At 45.2% G+C, this 27,343-nt stretch overlaps 1 protein-coding gene across 5 annotated transcripts; it reads left to right on the top strand.

The window, feature by feature from the left end:
* LOC149364169 (cytochrome P450 3A41-like) lies at nucleotides 1-26,881 on the top strand. 5 transcript variants are annotated; one of them, XM_089574159.1, is made up of 15 exons: nucleotides 252-360; nucleotides 513-576; nucleotides 2,833-2,929; nucleotides 4,620-4,672; nucleotides 7,529-7,625; nucleotides 7,851-7,970; nucleotides 8,761-8,849; nucleotides 9,511-9,656; nucleotides 10,680-10,799; nucleotides 11,240-11,326; nucleotides 12,235-12,392; nucleotides 15,142-15,230; nucleotides 16,206-16,343; nucleotides 21,831-21,993; nucleotides 26,675-26,881. In XM_089574159.1, the coding sequence occupies exons 2-15, from the start codon at nucleotides 524-526 to the stop codon at nucleotides 26,765-26,767; spliced, it is 1,503 nt and encodes a 500-aa protein (XP_089430285.1). In that variant the 5' UTR covers nucleotides 252-360; nucleotides 513-523; the 3' UTR covers nucleotides 26,768-26,881. The 5 variants fall into 5 exon arrangements, with proteins under 5 accessions (XP_089430283.1, XP_089430284.1, XP_089430286.1 ...); XM_089574157.1 differs by lacking the exon at nucleotides 2,833-2,929 and having other exon boundaries at nucleotides 1-360; XM_089574158.1 differs by having other exon boundaries at nucleotides 219-576.
* Nucleotides 26,882-27,343: the final 462 nt, after the last annotated feature.

A 27,343-nucleotide genomic window follows, 5' to 3' on the forward strand; every position in this document is an offset into this window, starting at 1 on the left:
AGCATCTTTTCCCCTTACGGAGATCACACGCGGCAGCCTGGATACATCTAACTCCAGCTTCAATTCATGCCCTCCTTCCCTTTGCCGTCTGAGCCAGTGTGCGACGCTAGATCGTGATTGGAGCCAATTGCACGCGGCGGGCGAGCAATTTCCTTTCTTCCTCGCCTAGTCTCCCCCCTTGACCGCCAACGCGCTGCATAACACAGCGCCCTTCCTACCCCACCAGGCATCGCTCGCAGCTTCGCTCTCTTGCATGAACGACGCAACACTCGCCCTATCTCTTCTTATGATAACTCCCTCTGTCGCTCATCCCGGTCGTCGTAGCTGTCTGCCCATTTCATGTGTTACTGAATGGAGAAGGTCGACGCATTCCTCACGAATTCAGCGTTTTTTGTAGCGGCTCTTTGTGTCAATTCAAGCAAACTCATTTAAATTGTTAGTGGTCTTGTAAGCTAACGAATGTGCCACAAGGCGACTTGACATCCTGTTCTCTACTACTGCTTCATGTTCAGGTGCGTAGAGAATGCTGCACGCGTTCGTCACAGTCCTGGTGTTTGCGGCATCGCTTTTGGTCTGGTAGGTGCATTTTTGCTTTTCTTAGTTTTCTTTCGAAAATAAAACAAAAACCGAGATTAAAAAACCTAAAGTTGTCTGAGGTGAGCTGAGGCAGTCCGCTTTTTCGTGTGTTGTTGAAAGAACGTTTTGTGGCTGGTTCGACCTTTGTCGCGCCGTCTGAATGATATCAGCGGTGAAAAACATTTGGGGCATTGTGCATGCTCAGATAACATTCCTGACCATCACCTCAAGCACGTATCGTCACGAAAAGAGATATTCTGGGTGCTTGGCAGTTGGAGATTATTGCCTTGGCTAAAGGATATCTTTGCGTGCGGTGTGTTGCGCTGTGTGGTGCAAACGTCCCCCGCGGGACTTCCGGACCCTCTGAAACCGCCTTCAGCGCCCTTTAGCACAGCCATCACGGGTAGTTGTGCCTGCGAGGCAGTTTATCGTTCCATGAAATGCTGTTCACATCACTACCATCGTTATTGCGCCCCTTTTTTCATCTCGGACTGTTGAGTGTCCATGTACAAAACAATCATCATTCATAGAACCATCTACCGCAGTTTACTACCAGCACGCAGTTATTTCGTTTGAGATGTACAGAAAGCGTATAGAGATATGTAGAGATATTTAGAAAAGATTTTTTAGAAATATTTGCCTACAAAAGAAGCCCATTTCGATCGGACAAAGCTAACTGGGAAGATTGGAAGAACAGTCAAAACTTAAAGGTCATCATGTTTTGCAGAGCAATGTAAATAAATTTCTCAGGCAGGTATAAATCGACGAACGTCTTGCATAAGTCGCACACAGCAAGGTCGAGCCGCGAAATAAAAATTCCGAACTGCCTGATATTACCAACTTGCTTCGGTATGCAGTGAGAGACCACCTGTTTTTCAACGCTCAGCACCAAGAGGATATCCGAATAAGAGAGTTGACTGCAGGGACACCACGCGCTTAGATCTCTGTATCACGTGGTACAGCAATTCATATTCAAACCACGCTCCACATTGATGTCGCTGCCGGTGCGATCCCTTATTATTCACCGCGACCAAACAACTTACATTCGACGGTCATGATTTGGAAGATTCCATGCGTTCGTGTACTTGTTTTCAATTCGAATGCTTTACGTTAAATCAAGAAAATGAAAGCAATTAATATCCAAGTGCATCCCACCATACGACTACACTAGAAAGCTATGCCGCTTTTATTTCTAAGGAACGCTTTTTACTCCTGCACAGAGGGCATCGGTAGCCATGTCAGGGTGTTTTTGAGTTTGTCGCAGCTCTTTTAACACCTGTTACGAGCAATCGCCATGTGTTAACAGTTTTTTGGGGGGATAGCAATGAAAGCCCTCTCTTTCATACTACTGCAAAGTCTGCACCTAGCACTGGACCTGTATAATAATGAATGTAGTACGCACAGAGGAGCATCGCATTGACCCAGGTTCATTCTAAGCTTTCAAGCACACAATAAGGCCGAAAACTTGTACGGAAAAAAAAACATTGTAAATGTCTTTTTCTCTGCCTGTATGTCTTACATCTACTTGTTAGTCACAGTTTACGATCATCGCAAAGCGCAAGCTTTTTCTTATTTCTCTAGAACCTGCACATGATAACAAAAATGGTGTCAGCAAACGCACGCAAGCATGTGGCCTGCACCTCCGCGGTTATTGTCGCCGCTTAATCTTTCGTAATGTTGAAGTGGTGTGTAGCTCTTTCTAGACCTGGCATACTGTCAGCCTCGTCTGCATAAAGACTACATTATGCAATTTGTTCTTTTCCTCCACTGAAAAATGAGGAGCGTAGTTATTAAGGAATGAAGTTGACGCGAGCTGCAAGAAATAATCAAACAAATGTCAAGACTGTTTTGTTTTGGTGCCTACTCGAAAATACGTTTAGTTGCATAGCAGAAGACGTGCGAAAGATTGCAGCTAAAGATTTACGTGGTCAGAACCAATCAGATTTTATAATAAGAAAAGATCAAAACTTTTTCCCCTTTAAAATACTCGTAGGTCCACCAACACATTTCAGACGCGCCCTCACATCAATATAAATCACACTCATGTCGGTTTTCTTGCTATCCCTTATTTGCAAATATATTGGCAATTACTTCTTCATGAGGAGTGCTTGATTACCTAGAGCTAGGCAAAAGGCGACTGAATGGCAGCCGATATGCGAAAGCGCGATGGCTACGTCGTCGTCTTCCAGGTCAGCTAGGTGACAATATCTTCTCGCTTGCAACTATAATTTATGCTTTACCCCGTTCGCATTTTAGGTGGGCGAGAAAGACGTTCACCTTCTGGAGTGATAAGGGCATCCCATATCTAACCTTCTGGCAGTACATGCGCTTCTTGTACGACGTCATAAAAAAGGTAAGCTAATATTCCTACCCCGTGTAGTTTATAGGAAAGGTAATAATGCAGGGCCCTAAGATAGTGGAATGTTTATGAGTAAAATCTACGAACAGGGCGACAGTTAGCGTTTCGAAAGCAACGTGAACAGCATCTACTAAAGCAAATATATTCAAGCATCTCATTCTCAAATGTACAAAAAACTCCCTCTGAAGATCGAGGCGTGATGGCTGACAAGTTATGGGCTCATAACTTTATTCCCGGTATTGCTGCACTGACGATAATTGTACTTTTTACATAGATCTTCTAAAGCACGCAATGGCATGATTACATTACTCTAACAGCGAAGGTTTGACAGCCGTCGCCTTAGCTCAGAGGTAGAGCACCGGACGCGTAATTCGGAGGTCGTGGGTTCGGATCCCACCGGCGGCATGTGGTTGTTTTTTCTTCTGCTTTTCTATAAATAAGCTTTAAGCGATAACATGTTCAGTAATATTGTAAATTGATCAACACCACAAAATAAATATATTAAAAAAAAATCCCCTGTGCCCCTTGGTTTCTGTGGCTGTTGGCTTCTCTCATATTTATAACGAGCCCCTCATTCCCCTTCCCTTGTTTGCTTAATTTCTTAGCGAGGGCCTCGGTTCTGGCAGCCTTGACGCCATAGGAAGCAAAAAGAGGGTTCTCACGCAGCTTCCACCCCCTCAGTTCGATGACGTTCTACGTCACACCTGCGGTACCTCAGGACGTTCTACGTCCGCCGCTTATGAACGTGGGTGGCGCTGATGAACACTCTCAAGGTTAGGTTACTTGTAAACATAAATACCCCCGAAAGCAGAAGGTTTGACAGCCGTGGCCGTAGCTCAGAGGTAGAGCACCGGACGCGTAATTCGGAGGTCGTGGGTTCGGATCCCACCGGCGGCATGTGGTTGTTTTTTCTTCTGCTTTTCTAATCAATTAGCTTTAAGCGATGACATATTCAGTAATATTCTAAATTGATCAACACCACAAAATAAATAAATTAATTAAAAAAAATCCCCTGTGCTCCTTGATTTCTGTGGCTGTTGGCTTCTGTCATATTTACAACGAGCCCCTCATTCCCCTTCCTTGTTCGCTTAATTGCGGTAACTCAGGACGTTCTACGTCCGCTGCTTATGAACGTGCGTGGCGATGATGAACACTTTCAAGATTAGGTTACTTGTAAACATAAATACCCCCGAAAGCAGAAGGTTTGACAGCCGTCGCCGTAGCTCAGAGGTAGAGCACCGGACGCGTAATTCGGAGGTCATGGGTTCGGATCCCACCGGCGGCATGTGGTTGTTTTTTCTTCTGTTTTTCAATCAATTGGCTTTAAGCGATAACATATTCAGTAATATTTTAAATTGATCAACACCACAAAATAAATATATTAATTAAAAAAAAATCCCCTGTGCCCCTTGGTTTCTGTGGCTGTTGGCTTCTCTCAGCTGGCATAAGAGTAATTCAGGATTTACAGGCACATTAGGATAGAATATGGATTGTATCTATTCTTCCGTAGTGCATTATGACGCAGGAAGAATGCTTACGCGGAGATGGTTTCACGGACTTATCGTAGCATACGTTAGCAGATCACTGACGCAGGTTATTAATAAACAGGAAACCCGTAGGCGAACATTTGCATTACACTATATATACTGGTTAAGTTTTTTTTTCTGCTTCTCTTACATTTCAGCCGTTCAGCGAGGTTGTCCTGAGCCACTACAAGCGCTATGGTCGTCTTTATGGGTAAGTGGACAAGTTACTTCCCATCCGACTACTGTGTTGGTACTCTGCAGTTACAATTAAGATAACGCTTCCATGAAAACCCACGCACTCCGGAAGAAGATACGGAAAAATTTACCATCGTTTTTATGTATTTTTTCTCCCATTCCAACACGTTAGGCTCTCCGATCAGCTAAGGACGACTCGAGGTAGTTCTAGCAATAAACCTATATGATCAGTTTCCTGCACTTTACGGATGTAATTACCTGCAATACCTCCTAAACGCATATGAGACATCCACAAACAATTAACATATAATGCGCACTGAAAAAATAGCATTTGTAAATGAGGCAATGTAAATAGTCTGACAATTGGCAAATACTTGACTTCATCAGTTTGCTTCATATTTTTGGCTTATAAACTGCTGCTTTGATGTGAGTGTGTTTCAACTAAAAATGCGCACGCACTTTGAAAACACGCTCGTTATTCCCAAGCATTCGTCTTTTCTTTATTCAACTGCCGTAAGAAATATTTAGCTGTTGTTTAATGACAGTGTTTATAGTTGTTTTTTAAGCCAGTCCAGGAGTTACCGTTTTTCTTAGGGGTCACCAGCTCGATGTTCACCTTTCGAAGTGGCCAAACTATCAGCAATTTAATACAGCTACTCTGTTTGTGCATTCCTCCAGATTTGTGAGCGTATATTATTGAATCAGTTTTTAAACTCAATGCTATAGAATACCGTCTAATTCACGGGCTGTGTTTCTCATATTATCGTCATAGGCGCCGAATGGTCTAAATAACAAAAATAAGGCTTTTTTTTCACTCTTTCGAGCAACAGAATGCGCTGGAGAAAATACTCTGCTAATCTTCGGTCTTGGCAATATAGTCTTATACACGCATCAGAACATTTAATGAACAAAATAAATTTCCTATCTCGTACCAGATGGTCTTCAGCGCGTCCTTGAGCCGCGCGCATGCCTAAGGACGCCCGCAATCACCGCAATTTTTTCGCAGTTTTCTAAGTTAAAATACGCCGTCAGCATCCATCTGCTGCATTAGAAGGAAGTGAAAAGAAATGGCAGAAATCCTTGGTATGTTGGAAGTTTGTATAGATCCGATTTTTTTTTTTGCCGTTTCGTCAACCATGTGAGCCTACGAGTGGCTATATACTTGCTCGGTTGCTATTGAATTCGTAAGATCACTGCTCTATGAGATGAGATTTATCTTATTCACCCAATATCATAGAAATGCTGCGAAGATTACATATCTATTGCGTTAGACCCAATGGTCATCGAGGCTTGGAGACTTTGCGTCTTTCTTTTCTGTGTAGCGTTTTGGCATTTGGAATCTTTGCAATGGTAGCACACGTGAGAGTAACAGTTCCTGCATCAAAAGCCTTTTTTCCTGCTTTGCGGAACTATATTTATATTGTGACGTAGTGGCGGTCGCAGTGAAGCAGTTGTGAAGACAATGGAAGGCGTCCTGAAGGAAACACTTTCTTGGGTTGACCTGCGCGAACAAAGAACTGGAGAGACCGGTGGCGGCGGTAGCAACAAGCATGTCCGGAGGTCGTGGGACAGAACACCCCCGCTCTCAGTAACGTTCATTTTAAAGCCAAGAATCTTTGAGATAAAGCACCGAAGACAGCTACAATGATCTCGAACAAAGCAAAAGCGGTTACAGTCTACAGGCCACAGGCTACAGTCACAGGCTACAGTCAAGGCTACAGTCACAGGCTACAGTCATTCTGGATAAGACTGGTCGCATCTCGTGTCCCAAACAAAATGATAAAGCCATGTACCGGCGGCTTTTTCCATGAACAAACAAATGTACTAAACTTCGCAGCTGTATACTACAGCTAACTTCCTGCCAAAATATACTCCTTATGTTCTAACTGGTTGCCGTTGATGGCGGTATGTTAATGCGAGAGCATTAAGAAGGTCATGAAGGAAAAAGCTGTCCGGTGGTGTCGGTGTTGGCGTCTGTGTGACGCCTCCGCCTGCCAGGTTGCGTTTAGAGAAATTCTCTTTGCACCTGCCAGCCGTACTCTCTCTCTCTCTCTCTCCTTCCTTCTCTCCACTAGTAGGAAAGAGGAAGGCCACGCCAGACGAAGAATAACTAAGTAATAACACTGGTGGCGGCGTTTGAAAAGGCAATCTGTCGGTGCAATGGCGCATCAGTTAACCGCTGCGCCACTGCACTGGAAGTTGTATGTGGACTCGTCGCGATCACATTTTACATAGTTGCGCAGTCGGGATTGGAATAGACTCGGGAGTGAAACGTTATGAACTTGGAAGAGATTCGCGAAAGAAGAACGCTATCGCTTTTTCTCCGCACCATTCCAATTTAGCACCCTTAATTTTTTCTTGAGGGCATGTAAAGCGGTCAGCTCTAGTTTCTGCCTAACTGAAAATGACCCTTTATTTCATGCTGTCTTGTCTATGATGACGCCAGGCAGCCATTATTTACTTGAAATCACCTTTGTTTTCTGCCTAACTGAAAATGACTTGCATTAGTTAATGCTGCCTCTCTACGCTGACGCCAGGTAGCCATCATTTACCAGAACGATTTAGTAGAAGTACATGCCCAAAATATGATGTTGAGTAAGTTTATGATAGCACGATATGAATGGCGGAAAAAAGAACCTGAGTCAAATTTGCCACCTTGGCTAAATGAAGAGCTTCTAACCCATCACCTTGTGGTCGTGAAAGTTCTGTAGAACACCAGATGCAGATATGCTTCATCATAGCACTGAAGCTAGGCCTGCAGACTACCGTGGCCTAGTCAGTAATCAGCTAAAAGCAACCTCGGAAGGAAAGATCTGAGCTACGAAAAATGCTTTTTTTCATACAAGATTTCAAAAAAAATGTCTTTTCACAGGTCCTATCAAGGCACCGTGCCAACCCTTGTGGTGGCAGACCCAGAGATACTGCGTGACATTTTGGTCACGAAGTTCAAGAACTTCTCCGATAGATCGGTAAGAGTAACGTGAACGAAACCAGGGGCAGACCTCACTGGTTTGTTTTACGGTCCTCTCTGAATGAATCGGATCCACGTCTCGGTTTTAGTGACGAGGATGTAATGATTAAGAGCGAAAAATATTTGGCAACTAAAGACGAAAAAGAAGAATGGAGCTGTCATGTCATGTCATTTTGGTTTTTTTTTTATTTGTTCCTGTGCAATGCCTTTGTTATAACTGCAGGCATCCCAACACATTGGAAGTGACGTTTGGAAAAAGTCCATCCTAAACCTCTCCGGTGAGGAGTGGAGAAAAGCCAGGAACGTTTTCACACCAGCACTCACCACTGTCCGGTTAAGAACGGTAAGTAACCTATTTAAGGGACAGCTCTATAGTAATAGTGTTGAAATGCAACGCATTCAGCATCGGTATGTCCTTGGCTTTAGCTCCATACAGCTCAGCCATATAGCGGCTGAGATTGCAGCTCAGCCGTATACAGCCGTATCGAGAAGAAGGGAACCATACCAATTCCTGGATTTACGTAGACTAGCGTCAAAGACAACATGGCAGTTACCGTCGACATGGCCACAAGTTCAAGGTAGCCGTAGTGTAAGGAACAAAAAAACCTCCGTTCCAGGCATTCCGTAAACTACAATATTGGATAACATGGGAAACAATTACAGTGCATATGATCTTAAAAAACCAAATGTAGCCGTGCCGCAAGGAAGAAAATAACAGCGATTACAGTTAATGCACAAAATTGATTATAGGTTAGCATGGGGAACATATCCGGTGCATTACATTACAGAACATTGCTTCGGAGCATCATAACAGGAAAAAAGCAAGCAGAAAGGATTGAGTTTGGTAATCGTAATTTCATCTTCATTCATGTGGTTGATTATCTCCGGGATGCAAGTTGTGCGAAAAGACGTCATTCTCACAAAAGATGCGCTAAGTGCTCATCAAAGCCATACAAGGTACAATAACTACTGTGCAGTTCACCGGGATTCCAATTTTAACCGGTAACAACTTGAGACCCTTTATAAATTACTTCAATAAAATTTCTTCGCGCAAAGTGCTCTAACCAAGCAGCGGGAAAGATTTGAACGTAAATGTATAATAGAGTGTTTGTGCATTAACCTGCCTATTCCAGATCGTGATCAAGATCAAAACCGTTGCTGAAAGGCTAGCAACTTGTATCGTGGACGCAGCCACCAGAAACAAGCCTGTGAACTTCGGCGAGTGAGTTATCAGAGTCACTAAACGCATGCGCTGTGGAGTAGAGCTCGAATGTTTGTCTCTATATGTCGCCTCAGCTACTCCCTTGAGCGTAGAGTGGCCCACGTTCCCAAAGCTGAGCACGCTTATACTGTCGTAGGAAGAGTTTGTGATTGGCCAGTGTCCGAGCATTCTTGTTGCAGGCTGCGGAAACAGGCCAACGCAATGGCCTAGCAGGCAAAATCCCAAAACGTGAAGATAAGGTTAACGCCTTGATACCAAGGGTCTTCTTTTGCACTCAGTCTACATCTGATTGTTTCTTTCTCTTCTTTATTCTTGGTAGCTTCCACCTGTGATGCCAAAGTGATTGCTGGCATCACAGGCCTGGCATTAAATGCAGAGTTGAACAATGGCAGAGGGAGCATATCTGGAAACCAAATCGTTAAGTAACAAATATGAACAATTTTTGCACAAAATTCGACACTATGTATCTGGCTTTAAAGTTAAAAAAGCATTGTGGGGACACAAAGTGGCGTTGATCGAGTGCAAGGCACCAAAAATTATTGCAAAGTGTTCAATTTATTTCTATTTCTGTTCATACTCTGAACAAAGCTGTGGGGCAAACAAGTCCAGCGCCAGCAGAAGCGACGCTGGGGAGTAAAAACACGAAAAAACTTTGTTCCAGTCTTGTACACCACACAGCAGTGGACATTACGGCTGCTCTGAACTACAGCATTGATTTGGACAGCAAGAATGAGCCCAACCACGCCATAATTAGGTGTCTTGATGGCATATTCATGACTGCTGCTGGATGGAAGGTACTAATGCTATGTAAGTAGTAGCTTGGCACATCAGTGCGGCAGTCATTTGGCAATCATTATCTCACATACTTCTATTCACGTTTACTTTTCTGTACTCCCTCCTGCCACCCTCAGACCAGTTCGAAAAAGCCTGCGAGATTTTCGTAGCAATAAATGAGCAATGTTTCCTTGCGCAGCAGATAGTAAATTAAAAGGCGGCTGAACAATAAAAGGGGCTTTCTCAAAAAATTTGAAATCATTAAGGCTGCATCAATCAAGACCAACTGAATTTTGCCTGGATAAGAAGAGCAATTCATACGCTTTATACGAGTTCTTGCTTCCTATTTTACACTCTGGTCACATGGCTGATAAAAGTTGCAATTTATGGCGATTTATTTATGGAATGAGCTTGAATATAGCGTTCAGTTTTTATTTATGCTTCACGCTTTTCAAAACCGATTAAAACTTTTTCTACCCAGTTCACCCTAGCTTATATTCTTTACTGTGTTTGGGATCACAGTTTGTAGCGTAGAAACAACATGTTCCTAATTATTGTTTTCATCGGTGTTCGACGCCTACAACCGCGATGTATTATTTGTTAAATAGCAGCATTATATTTTGTTTTGTACGCACAGCATGCTTTAGTTTCCGTTAGTTGGGACCCTTGAAAAATTTTGTTGAGTCTCACTGGTTGTGTCTGTATTTTCGTACACTATCAACATTAATAAACTTTCTAAACTTTCAACCGATTTATCAACCAGGAAGATGTTTGGACATCCGCAAGAAGGCTTTTGAATGTATGCTGTAAGGTCGTTTCATGCGAAATTGTTTTAGCAGCTAAGGGAGGATTGCTCGTTTCCAACTCTTCTTTCCGAACGTACGCTTGCAGTTCTCGAAGAAAAATTACATGCACCAAGCAAATAATCGTAGAACTTTTAAAATAATGTGATGCAGCACCTCTTGCATTGCGTCGCTTTGCATCGCATGCATTGTATGGATTGCATACGTGAGTAAAAGTAACAAAAATTCTGCTTTTTGGCTGCTGTTTCCGCAGTCCTCATGCCGAATGTCTACAAGCTGTTGCAACCGGATTACCCAACGAAAGCGAGCACAGATGTGTTCAAGGCTTTTGTTTCGCACTTGATAGAAGAGAGGAAAGAACGAAATAAGGCAAGTGACCAGCAAATATGGAGTAGTATATGCAATGCTAGATTACTCAGGGAAGTTTGTTTCTATTGAGAACGAATTGAGCACATATTAAGATTAGAACTAACCTGATTCTGGGCGAGTTTGTTCATTAAATAATACAGAATGAGTAGAAAGAATCGCTGACTCTAAACGCTATCTGGAGATTCAAATAGGTACAAGGTTTGAAAGACGGTGTTTAATTCAAGCTTGAAAATCTACTTCCCTTGTCGGCCTCCTAAAAATATTTTATGAAACATCGAATGGCCCAAGAACCCAAGGAAAGGAAATCTGCCATTAAACGTTTCCTTAATATTAACAACTACATGATTTTAAGAACTACACGAAAAAGTACGGCTTCTGCTTCTATTAGCCAAAAATTATGTCCCAGTTTATTGCGTAAATTTTAACGTGTCGACTTTCAGGAAGAAGACGACTTCCTGCAAGTGTTTATGAACGCGGACTACAACTGGGAGGAACCTGGACACAAGAAGTCAGACAATGCTGAAATGAAAAGTAAGGCTTAGTTATAACAGAACTATTAGAAGCATCTGGTCCTTTGTGGGTGGATATCATGATGTGGAAGTGAAACTCGAAGTGAAGTAAACACCCATTTTGCACTCATATGTCACCAATTATGTGCGCAGATGCGGCTGTGCCTTACGCTCCATGGGATAAAGATGGGTGTTTCTTTTAGACACGAATAATGGGCAACTTTCATTGGTGCGAACAAGACTCACAGGTTGAAATACTGCATTTCTTTCTGGAGTACTTCCAGACCGGTGCTGACGTAACAACATGATTAAGCAAGGCATGTTATTGATGTGATAGTAACCTGCGAAGATACGGTGTGCTACAAAAGGCTGTCATACATAGGCAAAGTGTAACGTAAATATGTCAGCTTGATACTAATTGCTGCCCCCGCCAGAAGAAGCGCTGGTGTTAGTATTCGAGTGATTCCTTTGATATGCCTTTCTGCTGTGATGTGTTTCGTAGAACTGCGCGAAATAGGTTCCGCCAAAGAATACAATACACAAGTTTAAAATATCCTTTTCGAATGTCTTTGAAGATTAATATATAGTTTGCATTTTTGTTTGCAATTTTCAGTCTTTGGTATGTTGGTATACATGCTTGTACAAACCACTCTCTAGCGAGCAGATAATCTTCATCCTGATTACCATTAAACTTCTTGGCAAATGCGCCGGTAACATTATTTACATTCGTGGAATATTGAATAAGAAAATTTCGTTTTTAGATGGCAGTGGTAGCCTGGAAATAAGTTTCTGATGCTTGTCGGTAGGATCAGACGCAATGAGATTGCAAGTGTGATTATTGAGAAACCTTCATGAGGTTTGTTCGAGGAAACATGCAAACGCCGCTGTGAAAAAGTGTTAATGTGCATGGTCATTTAAATATGTTTTCAGGGATGTCGCTGGATGAGATAACCGCCCAAGGCATAGTCTTATTCGTTGGCGGCGTGGAGACCACCACCACGAGCGTTGCTGTCACCATCTACCACTTGGCTCTCAATCCCGAATACCAAGACAGAGCAATTGCCGAAGTGGACAAGGCACTTTCCGAGGTACCTGAGAAATGCGCGACTTCTGTCGGACGTAGAATATATGTTACGAAAGAAATTATGAGCCAATTGTGAAGTAAAAGGCCGTTTTGGAGCTACGAGCTGTGAGCAGTGCACATAAGGAAGAAATCATCGGAGAGTGAATAATTCACTTTAGCGCCTAAACTACGTGTTCACAGAGACTAGGTGTTCACGAAGGAGCGTGGCGAAACGAAGTGTAAACCACCTCTTCATCGAGGCGATCTTTAATCAGGTTTGAAAATGAAGAGCACACAGGCCAACGGCGGCGGGCAGGGAGTCGAATAACAGATATGGACGAGTCAGGCGTGCAACGAAAGGGGAGACGATCAAGTTGCAGCTGGAAGGTTCTTCGCGGTGTTTGTACATGCTGGCCGTACGTGCCAGCATCGGCTATTATTCACCATAACGATATCAACATTCCTTAAGCGCCGTATGACTGCAACTTCGAGAGACGTCTAGTGCTATACTCTGCTACGTCGCAAAACACTTTTGGTGAACCTCCGCTGTCACTGACGCGCGCCGTGCGAGCATCAGCACGTAAGGAGTGATGGACACCTCGCAGTGTTTCTTACAGCAACGCCTCATAGTCTGGACAGGTGATAGCACGAGGGTCAAAACATAAATGTAATTCACCACAGAACGTGAGTGAGTGCTTCCATAGGCTTCACATAAATGGAGAAAACCATGCAATGACTGGCGCATAGTTCCATTTCGGTCGTTATTCTCGTACTCGGTAATTCTTCCGAATGTGCCGCAATTTTGGAGCACTAAATAGCCTGCACAAATTTTATGAGGGGCGCATTACCATCACGGTTCCTCAATGGCTGCCTTTTCCGCGCTTTAAACATCACAGCGGCACAAAATCCGCGCCATTATTAGTGGAGAACCCATTGGTTTCCGTTCCTTATAACGCCGCTTACAAACGAAGATAGAAAGTTTGTCGCCGCACAAATAATTAGTTCTCCATCTACCCCTCCACCTACAGTCGCTTAGTAGACGAAATTAATAAAATTTAATCGTGTAGCCTTAAGGTGAATGTACGATCAAGTTGCATTTCAGTGGAAACGTAATCCTCCATGAAAACAGACACATCTACACACATGCACTCCTAACGTAAAGGCGCACATTTACCAGCAACATGAATATTCCTCCGTCTCGCCGTAAAACACGAAACAAATTTACCATTTGCATGCTTACCGTTCACTGGTTGAGCTGGCATCCAAGAAAACGGTGCGCAATTTCTTCACAACTTTAAATTGGCTACTCTGGCTCTAAAACAATATTGTTTTCGCAAAAACGAAACCGAAACATAACTGCTTTAGGGGTACCTGGCACACTTGTGGAATAATAATAAAAAGTGGCATAGCATAAACATTTTTCTCGCGTTTGTGTTTGGAAAATAGGTATGGGCGTCATCAGTAGGCCATAGGTTCCGAAGCGGCAGGCATAAGAGAAGGAAAAAAAAATATTTTTGCCATGTGATAGTCACGTGGCAGCACTTTTACACGGGAATGCGAACGGCAAATATATAAAAGGTAGATATTAATCGCGTACAAGGCAATGCTCTTTGGCTCTTCTAGCGGCGGTTGGCAGAGATCGAAACGTTCCGGTACTTTCGTATCCGTCCTTTCCCCTCTATTTTGAGGGATTATCAGCAGAGACGTGAAATCACTGCTCCAACGTTTCCGAATTAAGTGCGATGCGAAGTAATGATCGAAATATGGAATGCAATTGTCCGGACCAACCCTCCTTCTTACAACAGCAAGATCTCTCCAGGAAAGCAAAACCTTTGTCACAGGTCCCTGTGCTATAATTGCCCAATGCATCCGTAGCACATTATCCCCAGGACAGCTGAAAGAAATGCCACCAGTCATTTCGCGAACTGGCATTTTAACAAACTTAAGTCTATATGCTCTCTATAGCCACCGAATAGTTAAAATGAAATTGAAATTGTTACAACATTTAGAATACTAGTCGAAAGGCAATCTATAGGTGTCTATAAACAGAAGTAAATTTAATTGTATAGACTTTTGTCTATAGGAAATCTATATATAGTCGTCTATGGACTATGAAATTAAGATTTTTCTAAACTTTCGCCCATATATTGTCTAAAGACAAACGCGAATTTAAGTTGCTATCGAATTTATTCTATCGATTGTTTATAGAGTGAATGTAATGTCTAAAGGATGGAAATAGAGTTTATAAATGTGCATAGGAGGTCTAAAGACGGCTTTAATAAGGGCGAATCGAACAAGCATGGCACCCAAGCTTGCGTTCTCTGCTCCCGCTCGATTTCGCAGCATCGACAGTTCATACAGTTTGGACTTAAGCTTGCATGCTTAACGCCAAGAGACTAATGGGAGAGAACGAGAAGCCCCTTATTGAAAAGAAAAACAGAATTTAGCCGGCGTATAGAAATCGCTGGCATGCTACTATGCGTGGGGAAGGGAAGTTGGGAAAAAAGGCGGAGGGAGAGAAATGCGGAAAAGGTGAAATGAAATAAAAAGAGGAGAAGATTAAATCCTGCCATTAAATACGTACCGGGGTGCATCGGCGAGTAACGATGCTACATATGAAAGGATGAAGTGCACAGGCCTAAATACTACTGGGCGCAAAAGATGTGCATCGGTCAGGCAAAGCAACAAAGCGAAAGGACAGCAGTAGCTTACTTTCAACTGCTCACGTGTTGATTAAAAAATCATGCTAACTTTCCGATTTCTCCCTCTTTCAGGGTGACATAACGTACGATGCCCTGCAAGAGATGCCGTACCTCGAGGCTTGCGTCAAGGAGGCGCTCCGCCTCTGCACACCGGACTCTACGTGAGGACAGCATAAACGCCATTCCGCGTTGTCTTTTGAGCTCAGTGAAATCGCTGCGTCATATAAATACTTTCTGTCCTCATGTGTGTTTTCAGAACAAGGCGCTTGATGCAAAGAATTGCATAAAGACAGTTTTGTAAAAGTTTAGCGCTCATATTAAATCGTTCTCTGCGGCAGCTGCAAATGTGCTGACTAGGTTAATCCAGGCTATAGTAACCGGAGGCAGATAAGCTCAGGCACCTCAGCCAGCCCAGAGCGGTCAAGATACCTGTCCTGAATACCTGAAAACATTTTCCGCATAGCTGTAGCGTAGCTCATCTTTTCTTTCTACTGCTGACGATGCTAATCCTCTTTTCGCGTGGGTTGTGAGCTAAGCAGTATAAGGTTACCCAAATAAAGACTTCAATTGCACTAACAGTGAACCCAAAAGGAAAGGTTTGTTTTCTTTAGTGTTTCTATCATTGTTCAGGAGGGCAAACGGTGCCAGTCATGGTTCAAGGCAAGAACAAGTCTGTCTTGCTGTTTAACGCTGTTGCTTTAATTAATAAAATCTTTTGCCTCATCACAGCATCGTCAGTTAGAGTAGGGCTTCCCAATGCATTTTTTGTTTTATTTTCTTTATTCACTTTGCAATGTTATGTTGTGGCAAAACTATCGGACATAGTATGCAGGAAAGATGCTATGGATGCGAGATTTAGTGTTCAAAGTCGTCGACTGCTAAGACGAGAAAACCTGCTGGCTAAATTATTTGCGGCTGCGTGTTGATGCAGTGAAAATAAATGAGAATATTAAAATCATCTGAGAGGAAGTCCATTTAAATGAGCATGCATCGTAGTTACCGCGTCAGTTTTCTCAGCCGTCTAAGAAAGCAGTATGGCGTTATTTCGCTGCCAATGTCTTCCAAGGCCTCTGAGTATAGCTCATGAAGAGAATAAACGTGAATGTCTCCTTTTCTCATTTCTTTTTGTTTTGCAGATTGTTTCGGCTCTGTACTGAGGAAACCACTGTGGCCGGTATCCATTTCAAGCCCGGAATGTGTGTGGACATCCCCATGCTGGCCATGCACTACGACCCCGAACACTTCCCCGATCCGGAGAAGTTCAACCCAGAGAGGTGCGCATGAGTGAACTTGCAAATGAAGAACAAATAACAACTATCCCCTTATTCTAAGCGCCTTTATCTTACCGTCTCGTTTAGTGAATTCATTTGAAAACGGCTGTTCTGTGAGCGGAGGATGCCTCTACCGATAGTAGCGAGCTACTCTAGCCGCTGAATGCTGCATGCATAGGCCAAAATTTCATAGTACCTGCTATTAGCTGCTAGCATATACCTCGTACAGATGTCGGAGTCAGCATCGCCGGCGCCCGCGTAAGCAGTAAAATACAGCGCTACCGATTGTATGCGCGCTAAAATTGAAGTTAATTACTCTCTCTTTTGGCTGTTGAACAAAGTCTTCAGTTTCAACCACTAAGTATACAGCAAATGATACTTAAAATAGCATTGAACGACTGCTTGTGTACGGAAAGGTAACGTGGTGCACCACCACGAATATACATGGCCTTACCTCATAGCGCTTATACACCTCACTGCGCTGTGACTACTGTCTTGCCGCCATTATGTCCCCATCGAGCAGTCAGCGCGTGGCGCCGCCGACTGGACAGGAATGCGATATCACAGGGAACGGTACGACATCACACGGCAGGTGAAGGCTGAGCGTATGTTCGACTGTGCTCTCGAAGCCGTATGTCGAAGAAACTTGAGAAGGACCACTGCATTTGAAGGGGCAACTGCAAGAGTAAAGAGCGCAGCTTTAATTTGGCCAGCCTCGTTAGGCACCTAAAAAAAAAATCCTTTCGTCTAGAGCATCGCTTTAAGGCGCACCATTTATGAGAAAGCATACCTCTGGATCAATAAATAAGATCCCACTCTGGCAAATTTAATTGAACCGATACTAAAGGAGACGCATAATGGAATATAATGGTTTGCGTGCTACATACCGTTCCACAGCGGTACAACTCAGGATTGATTTCATTTCTCAAGCCCGTGGCAAAACATCTGATGATTTCAAACTGCCCAGCAAGAGCTAACTGTGGATGCAGAAAGGTAACGGGCTGTTTCCATGCACAGTCCCTAGGCTGGGACATCAGTGAGCAAACAGGGACAGCTCATCGCCGAAACAGTTGAGATCATGCCTCTCGTCAGGCATCCATCCTAAATGACACGTGAAAAGGCGGAATTACTTTCTTAAGTTAAATATTATGCAGCTGTTAATAATACAATCACAAACAGCCTTCCAAAGCAACGCAACGGCTTTTTATTTGTTGTACATGAGAGCCCGTGGTGAAAACACTCCGTGCCTGTGAGTTGGGAATGCCACTATGCTGGTGTTTGGTGCGGTGTATGCGTTCTTCTTTGAAAACGCATTTTTCGTTCTTGGGAGAACTTAAAACGCATGGCCAAAAGCCACGTTATAATAGAGTATATTTGTTGAGGCTTTTTGGCAGAAGCTCAAACGCGGTTATTAGAAAGCGGGCGCTGTGAAAAGGTGGTACTCCGAAATAATGTAATCATCTAAAGTACGCTGTTTACTGAAGAGAGCCGACTCCATATGTTCCTCAAGTGAAGATAAAAGGAAGGAGAAGAACCGAGTCATTTCTGACCTCCAAAAGAACGGCTACCCAAGCTCATTCATCCGGCGCATTATCAGGAAGCAAGAAAGGCAAAACAAAATCCGGTCTATTATTTCCTCAGACGCATGCCAGAAGCGGAAACGTGTTTGCATCCCCTACGTGAGAGGCGTGAGCGAGACGCTCGGTCGCATTCTCGGAAAAGAAGGGGTGCTGACAACGCACAAACCGACCAGCACTATCGGTCGCCTTCTCCCCCGCCCAAAAAACCGGCAGCCCAGAGAAAAGGCCCAGGGCGTCGTGTACAAAATTCCGTGTTCCGTCTGCCCGGCGTCGTACATAGGGGAAACGAAGAACTTCGCGGAAAGGATGAACCAACACAAAGCGGACGTCCGTCACATGAATCGTCAACGCAGCGCCGTGGCCGAACACTGTGAAGGGTGTGACCACCCAATTGACTTCGACAGCACCATTGTATTGGAAACGGAAGCTAACCCACGCAGGAGGCTTCTACTCGAGTCGTGGCACATACAGCAAACACGAGAGAATGTTAATCGTTCCCTGGGGACTCTCCCCTCATCCTACGTCCATGGGCTGCGGCCATTGACCCGCAGGTCCTCCACACAGGGGCTTAAAAAGCCAAGCTGCGCTCGCCCGTAGTCACACCGTGAAGAAGGGGCCGAGCCGGTCCCGAAACGTCGTGTTTTTTCCTGTATTTTACTTGGTTGGCGTCACTTACCTTCTCCTAACAATAAATTTCCCAACCAGACAGACTTCTGTCGAATGTTTTCTTTTGAGTCTATACGCCAAGACTTCGGCATCGAGACCATGCAGCTAGTGAAGCGATACGTCAACATCACCAAGAGTATTGCTGTCTTCCGGACACATCTAAACTTCAACAAGACCTGCAAGGAAAAGGATGTGATACCCGTGAGCCTTCGCCTAAAGCGCCCTGTAACCACCGCAGAAGGCCTACGGCTGGTGTCCAAAACGGAGCAACAGTTATTAAGTGCGCGGATACACGAGTGCCATTCCGTTCTCCGCAAAAAGGAGCTGGACCGGTTCTTCGCGCGCCGCCAACTAGAACACAGGATGCCTGAGCTCTTCCCGCGGGTGGACGCCTTTGCCATGGAAGCGGCCTCCACTGCAGCCAACAAACATCGTGAGTGTCAAAACAAGAAGTTGTTTGCCCTACAGCAGCGGCAGAAGAAACAGCCTGACCCCCATAACTCTGGCTTTGTAAAGAACCTCTCCTCCCGTCGCTTAACACCGCCCGAATCCTCTGTTCTCGCAAAAGGACATGGATTCAACATATCATCTGGTCCCGCCCTCCCAAAACTAGTCGCGGCTGTTGAAGATGCGATCCAGCACCTGGAGCCGCACGTCAGGGAAGAGGTCCGCCTGAAAGCGATTGGTGTCATCGCCAAGGTACCCCCCAAATTTCCGAGCAATCTGTCTCAACTGGAACGAAAAGCCCTACGCGGTCTCAGGGACGACACCGACATCGTCATACTCCCGGCAGACAAGGGCAACTCTACAGTGGTGATGGACCGACGCGACTACGAGGAGAAGGCGTCAGCCCTTTTGAGCAGTGGGGCGTATGAGAAGGTTCGCAAGGATCCGACTTCAAACACTCAGGCAACACTCAACAAAACCCTGGCAGAGATGTTCAAGCGGCATCCTGATTTCAAATGGCTTTACCTCCGCCTCATCTCCAGAAACGGCTCAGCTCCAGGTTTTTACGGGCTACCTAAAACTCACAAACCTGGCGTCCCCCTTCGGCCAATTGTAGACTTCACCCTGTCTCCTCTGCGACGTCTCTCTGACTACCTGCACAAGGTACTGGCGCCGCTCGCCGGCAGAACACCCACGCATGTACAGAATTCGCGGCATTTCGTCCAACTTGTCTCGAACCTTACCGTGGAGGAAGACGAAAGCCTAGTCTCATTTGACGTGGTGTCGCTATTTACCTGCGTACCGGTTCCCCTTGCTGTGTCCGTCGCTCGCCGCGCACTCGAAAACGACCAAACGCTGCACGAGAGAACTCCACTCAACGTCGATGAGGTATGTCGCCTTCTCGACCTCTGTCTGCGCAGTACCTTTTTCACCTACAACGGAGAATTTTTCAAGCAAACAACCGGAACTGCTATGGGGGCATCAATTTCAGTCACAGTGGCTAACCTAACCATGGAAGACGTCGAAAGCCGGGCCCTCTCCTCCTTTAATCCCAAGCCAAAGTTATTCCTCCGTTATGTAGACGACTGCTTTTGTGTGGTGAAAACCTCAGAGATAGAAAACCTCCAGAGTCATCTAAATTCAGTTGAACCGGCCATACAATTTACTGTTGAACATGAACAGCAGGGCAGCCTGCCTTTTCTGGATGTCCTACTTACAAGGCACGACAAAGGCCTGCAGTCCTCGGTGCACAGGAAGCCAACCCACACAGGACGGTACCTACATTTCGATTCGAACCATCCCATCCCGCACAAAGCATCTGTCGTGGCGTCATTACTGAAGAGAGCCGACTCCATATGTTCCTCAAGTGAAGATAAAAGGAAGGAGAAGAACCGAGTCATTTCTGACCTCCAAAAGAACGGCTACCCAAGCTCATTCATCCGGCGCATTATCAGGAAGCAAGAAAGGCAAAACAAAATCCGGTCTATTATTTCCTCAGACGCATGCCAGAAGCGGAAACGTGTTTGCATCCCCTACGTGAGAGGCGTGAGCGAGACGCTCGGTCGCATTCTCGGAAAAGAAGGGGTGCTGACAACGCACAAACCGACCAGCACTATCGGTCGCCTTCTCCCCCGCCCAAAAAACCGGCAGCCCAGAGAAAAGGCCCAGGGCGTCGTGTACAAAATTCCGTGTTCCGTCTGCCCGGCGTCGTACACAGGGGAAACGAAGAACTTCGCGGAAAGGATGAACCAACACAAAGCGGACGTCCGTCACATGAATCGTCAACGCAGCGCCGTGGCCGAACACTGTGAAGGGTGTGACCACCCAATTGACTTCGACAGCACCATTGTATTGGAAACGGAAGCTAACCCACGCAGGAGGCTTCTACTCGAGTCGTGGCACATACAGCAAACACGAGAGAATGTTAATCGTTCCCTGGGGACTCTCCCCTCATCCTACGTCCATGGGCTGCGGCCATTGACCCGCAGGTCCTCCACACAGGGGCTTAAAAAGCCAAGCTGCGCTCGCCCGTAGTCACACCGTGAAGAAGGGGCCGAGCCGGTCCCGAAACGTCGTGTTTTTTCCTGTATTTTACTTGGTTGGCGTCACTTACCTTCTCCTAACAAGCTCAAGCAAACTAACCACCCACAAAATAGTCGTTTTGAAAGAGTGAGCAGAGTGAGATAGACAAAACTGGCTGGGTAGAAACTCTCTGCTTGAGTTTACTTACTGACTACTTGTGCACCATAGAGTGACATGGCCCAGTGTGGACCACGTACCAGGTGACCTTCTGTGTCTTGCCCGTGCTGTGGTTCTCGCAGGTGCTTTTCGCTCTAGACCATACGGGAACTAGAATGCCACGTAGCATGTGGGCCGCGGAGGGATGTATACTGGTGGGCGTGGCTTCGAGCGTGTCAAAGATGCACGCTTTTCATAACAGGATTAAGATGGACAAAATGTCCTGTACTGCAGCACAGAGGTTAACAGCGTTTTCGACATTCTCATAACTGATATGCATATTACAAACGGGCAGCTTCAAATGTCTAATACAAATATCTGAAGCTGGTTCAATAGCTTACTGTACTTACCATGGTTTATCTATTTTCTAATGTCTGCTAACTGTAGTATTACCCTGTAACAGAAGCCTTCTTTCCTTAATCATTTGCGGGCTTCCTTGAAACACAACGTAAAATTAGTAAGCACCGGTAGACGTCTTTGTCTTGTTCTGGGGCTAACTCGTCTAAGATGGTGATGGTAGTGACGATAGTAATGACGGTGGTTTGACACTCTTCGACAGGTTTCTGCCGGAGAACAAGGACAGTGTGCGGCCCTTCACATACATCCCTTTCGGTGCCGGACCGCGAAACTGCGTCGGCATGCGGCTTGGAATACTACAGGCAAAGACCACCCTCGCTTCACTGCTACGTCGCGTTAGGTTTGAGACCTGCCCGGAGACAATGGTAAGTGCGGAAGCTTAAGAATACGAGACATAAATGCTCAGGATCTCACTACCGCAGGCATGGAGGTTACTTTGACAAGCTTTTCTATGAATAGTTTGTAATCGGTATTCCACGGCCCCACATTACTAGTATCCGCAAAAGCGTGCGTGCATTGAGTTCAAGGGAGGCAAATGTTTCTAGACCTACGTGAAGGTGCAATATTGGCTTTTTTGAAGTTAGCATGAAATGCTCATATCCTATGTATCTTATTGCTGATATAAGCTTAATTCGCAGCATTAGGTTCGTCGCGGTTTTAGGAATGATGTTCACCTGAATGTGCCACGAATAGAAACTGAAAGCACTTAACGCTTAAAATCTGCTAGACACTAGCCCATGCGCGCTACATTGGGTGTCATGATTGGGTGTCATTGGGTGTCATTATACGCCTAGCCAATAAATATGCACATAACGAAAACTCTATTGCGCGAACAGCTTCTGCAGTCCGGCTCGTGATTGCCAGTGCCTGCTTTGAGCCAAGCACAACACTACTAGGTTTGAAATTATTCAATCTCGTCACACCAGCAAATCCAAGCATGGAGCTAGTGCCCCTCAAAACAGCTCATACGCAAGTCAAGAATACTATGCGAATTCAGCTGATAATACTATGAGAGTTTACTACTTTTGCATCTTCTGTCCTTGGCTCAAGTGACGCCAAGCTCGTGCCACAGCCGTGGTCTGCCAGTCAGTTTAGTGGGTGATAAGAATGAATTGAAGGAAGAGAATAGTTTATAGACCAAGGTAAATTCGGGGCAATTACTGCATGGGATGCGACAACAGAGCACGCTTTGTGTGACACTTCATTTTTAGAGCCGAGAGAACTGACATTGTTGGGCGTACGTATTCGAATTCTCTGAGTCAATTTCTTATAAAAAATTAATCCTGTTTTTGTGCTTAGCATTACTATTTAAATTATAGTGGGACCAAAAAGAAAAAGTAACGCAAAAAAACGTGTGCAATTGGTCACAAGAAATAATCAATTTGCCCCTTGTGATAAGACTGCTAAAAAGTTCTATGTTTGGCGTTTATAAATGCTGGACCCAATCGCTAGAAACTTTATTAAGTGCACAGACAACGCTTATGTTATCTCATACGTCGACATCGATGTTCGTTCTTCCAGGAAAAAGAGAAATGTCTGCACTTGTAACAGGTGTTCATAGACAGTAATTTCCATGCAGATTCTTTTTGAGACAAGGTCAAATTTATTTTCCATTGATATCGCCCAGCATTACCACTTTATATTTTTTTCCGCCTTGAAACGTGTGACCGGCGTGGAATATTTAGCTAAAGTCACAACGAAGAAAGAGCTTTGGGAAAGAATTGCAGCTACCTTCAGACCGATCCCATCAAAAATTTTAGATAACTTGGCAGGAAATCCACGAGTCGAATGAGCGCTGTCACTGAGACTCCTGTAGCGCATGTAAAACATCATTTTCTGCTAAAAAAGTGTTCGACTTGGAACACACATTGACAGCCTTATTTTTATTCAATGAATACACTTAGAGTAAGACTCTTAATAGTCAAGCATTTAGGTATAGACCCCCCTGTAAGCCATGCGTTTTTTTGGCAGACCTACCGTTTGTTATAAAATGCTACACACTTTTAGGACCTAAAGTGTGTCTGACGCCTGCTTTTATGATACGTCCCTCTTTCAGGCCATCCAAAACAATGTGCTTCGTAATTTACGTAACTTAAACCACCTAAAATACAAAATATTATGTCTTAATCGACGCAATTTTTTTAGATCTGCAAGAATGTAGAAGGCATGGCAATGTTCAGAAAGTTGTTCTAAAGTGATAGCGAAAATTATTCTGAAGATATTGCCACGTATCATTGCAGTGTTTGTTCGTTCACGCTCAAGGCAGCAGGAAAGGGTCGTTATCACTTTTGTTCGTGGCGCGAGAAGCGACCAGACTAATCTCGATTGTTCGCAGCCATGAAAGGCTGCATCTAGGTTTTTCCAGATTACCGTAGATGATCTTGACCTGTTATCTGGAAGTTTCCTTGCCGGCTTTAAATTGAGCGATGCCGCGAGCGGCGGACATTCGTAGTTCGACGACCGACGAGCACGTTTGTTGCTTACGCCGCCGCCGAGTGATTCTGTTCTTTTGTGGGCGCAAGTCAGCCCAAATAAAGAGCTTCGTTTCCAAGACTGGTTGGTGTCTTCCTGACCGCTGGACTGCCGTCACTACAACGTGACATCTGGTGGAGGTGCTGGGTACCCTTCTATGTACCGGACACCCCCAGCAAGTCGCGATGCCAGCCCTTCGAGTCATTCACCGGAGGACTTGACTCCAGTCTACCACGCAGCCTCTTGGAGCCTCCAGCCATGACTTACGCCGGAGCAGTGCGCCGTCCTGCACCTCGACGACGGCACCTAAGCCCCTATCGCCATTAGCCAGCTGCGCTGGAGCGCCGCCCTCTCGCCCCAACTCGCCCGTCCTACGAGCGTCGCACACGGCCTAGAAAATGCGACGAGTGGAGAACACCCGACCAGCGCCGCCAACTATGCTTCCACTGCGGAGAAACCGGTGACATTCCCCGGTACTGCCCATACAGGAGAATGGGCATCCGAGGATTTTCTTACGACTCCCCACGACCCCGACCTGGCCTGCGACCAGCCGCAATCGAAGAGTTCTTGCGTCGGGAAAAATACTCATCGCCGAGCCGCCCATCTCGTTCTCCGTGGCCATCGTCACCGCGCTATGTATCTCCTAGCCGACGCTACGCAGTGCGTGGACGCTCCCCCAGCCCCCGAAGGTTAAACTGAGTAAAGCAGCCTCTGGAGGTGAGGTTGCTTCTGAGGGCAAGAACTAGATCCTCCATCGAGGAAAACACAAGACTATGCCTCAACGACGACGACCTCTACGACGACGACGACCCCTACGACGACGACGACCCCTACGACGACGACGACGACGACAACTACGACGACAACTACGACGACGACGACAATTACGACGACGAAAACTTCGACAACACCGACGACGACGACACTGCCAGACTTGAAGCTTTTACCGCTGCCCTTAAACCTTATTATGAACGCTAAATGACTCGAAGTTAGCATTCTCCGTGTTTATTTTCATTTTAAAGCATCGAGACGATGCTTCTTTGGAAGGGGGGTAATGCCACGTATCATTGCAGTGTTTGTTCGTTCACGCTCAAGGCAGCAGGAAAGGGTCGTTATCACTTTTGTTCGTGGCGCGAGAAGCGACCAGACTAATCTCGATTGTTCGCAGCCATGAAAGGCTGCATCTAGGTTTTTCCAGATTACCATAGATGATCTTGACCTGTTATCTGGAAGTTTCCTTGCCGGCTTTAAATTGAGCGATGCCGCGAGCGGCGGACATTCGTAGTTCGACGACCGACGAGCACGTTTGTTGCTTACGCCGCCGCCGAGTGATTCTGTTCTTTTGTGGGCGCAAGTCAGCCCAAATAAAGAGCTTCGTTTCCAAGACTGGTAGGTGTCTTCCTGACCGCTGGACTGCCGTCACTACAACGTGACAATATTTACGAAACCAATGTAAATTTTTAGGCATATTTGTAGCAGTTGTGCAAATTGTCTTGTCCTAATAATTACTATTAAAGGTGCACTGAACAGGATTCTGAACATGTCTTTTTGCCGCGGGACTCGATCCACACGTTCCTAGCATTCTTAGAAACAGTGACTTATTGCCCTGTGTGGCCGATTTCCCCAATTAAAACGAATTAACGTCCGGCTCCCGCCTTTTTTCTTGAATTCTGCCTCGTACGGTGGGCGGAGTCGACCAACGCGTGGAGCGCCTTTCACCCAGTCCTGTGGAGGCTTTGCTTTCACTTTATTTTGTTTTTTAGGTTTCCATGAATAAATAGTTTCATTCGCAGATAATATAGCCGCAAAATAAGCCCGAAGAAATAAAAATACGCGCGGACTTTTTGCTACTACGGACTACTACGTATTACTCCGCCGATGGCAGAGCGGCAAGCCGCCACGGGAGCGGGTGAAAGGCGCTCCACGCGTTGGTCGACTCCGCCCACCGTACGAGGCCGAATTCAAAAAAAAAAAAAAAGGCGGGAGCCGGACGTTAATTCGATTTAATTGGGGAAATCGGCCACACAGGGCAGTAAATCGCAGTTTCTAAGAAAGCTCGGAACGTGTAGATCGACTTCCCGCGGCAAAAAGACAAGTTCAGATTCCTCTTCAGTGCACCTTTAAATTTAAAACGTTCCAACCTTCCACACCACAGCTGTCTTCTACACTGAAGCTACAGTTAGTGCAGCGAAAAGGTTGAATGTTCGGCTATTTTTCAACTGACTGTATGTACTCAAAACATGGCAGGCTACGGCCAGGCACTTTACTCAGGAGGCGCCGTATCTTACTCAAGACGTTATTGGGTTGCCAACTCCAAGTCTTCGTGGGTTAAACTGTTTCCAGCTGGCATAGGGAGGAGAAAACCTCTCCTGTGAACACTTTTGGAATTTTATTTCGATTGCTAGTCATCGGCTGTGATACCTTTTAAATCAATGTATATATACTCCAATGAACGAAAGCGAACGAAATTATAACAGCACGGTACTTCAGTGTTGTTGGTAAATTGCTTTAATTGTCATGTAAGGTCGTAGACCGATTTCATTGCACTAACTTCGGTTTTTTCTTTACTTACAGGTCCCGCTGAAGTTTAAGCCGTGCCATCTTCTTCCGGACTTTGATGGCCCACTATTTCTTCGCGCCGTACTGCGCAACCCTTCGAAAAACTAACCGGCTGTCTTACCTGACAAACCACCAGTTTCACCTCATTTAGACTATGAAACAATATGCAAGGAGTGGTGGTATAGGCGACAAAATAAAGACCAAATTATTGCTTTTCTTTCACACCTACAAGAAATGCAAAAAAATGAAGCTTGGTGCAATAACGACTAATTTCATACCACGTGATACAAGGAAAAAGAAATCATGCGTCTGCAGTAAACACAGTTTAAATACTGGCTCCCCTGGACATCATCATCAGCCTGACTACGCCCCCTTAAGGGCAAAGACCTCTCGCATGTTTCTCCAATTAACCCTTTCCCTTGCCAGCTGCGGCCAGCCTACTACCGCATACTTCTTAATCTCATTCGCACACCTAACTTTCTGCCGCCTTCTGCTACGCTTGCCTTCTCTTGGAATCCACTCCGTTACCTTGAAGGACCAGCGGTTATCTTGCCTTCGCATTATATGCTCTGCCCATTCCCATTTCTACCTCTCGAATTCGACTAGGAGGTCCTACACCCGCGCTTGTTCCCTGACCCGCTCTGCTCTCTTGCTTTCTCGTTACACCTATAATTTTCCTTTCCA

The sequence above is a fragment of the Amblyomma mixtum genome, chromosome 2 (genome assembly GCF_055824585.1).
Source record: "Amblyomma mixtum isolate Tamu chromosome 2, ASM5582458v1, whole genome shotgun sequence".
Taxonomy (NCBI): Eukaryota; Metazoa; Arthropoda; class Arachnida; order Ixodida; family Ixodidae; genus Amblyomma; species Amblyomma mixtum.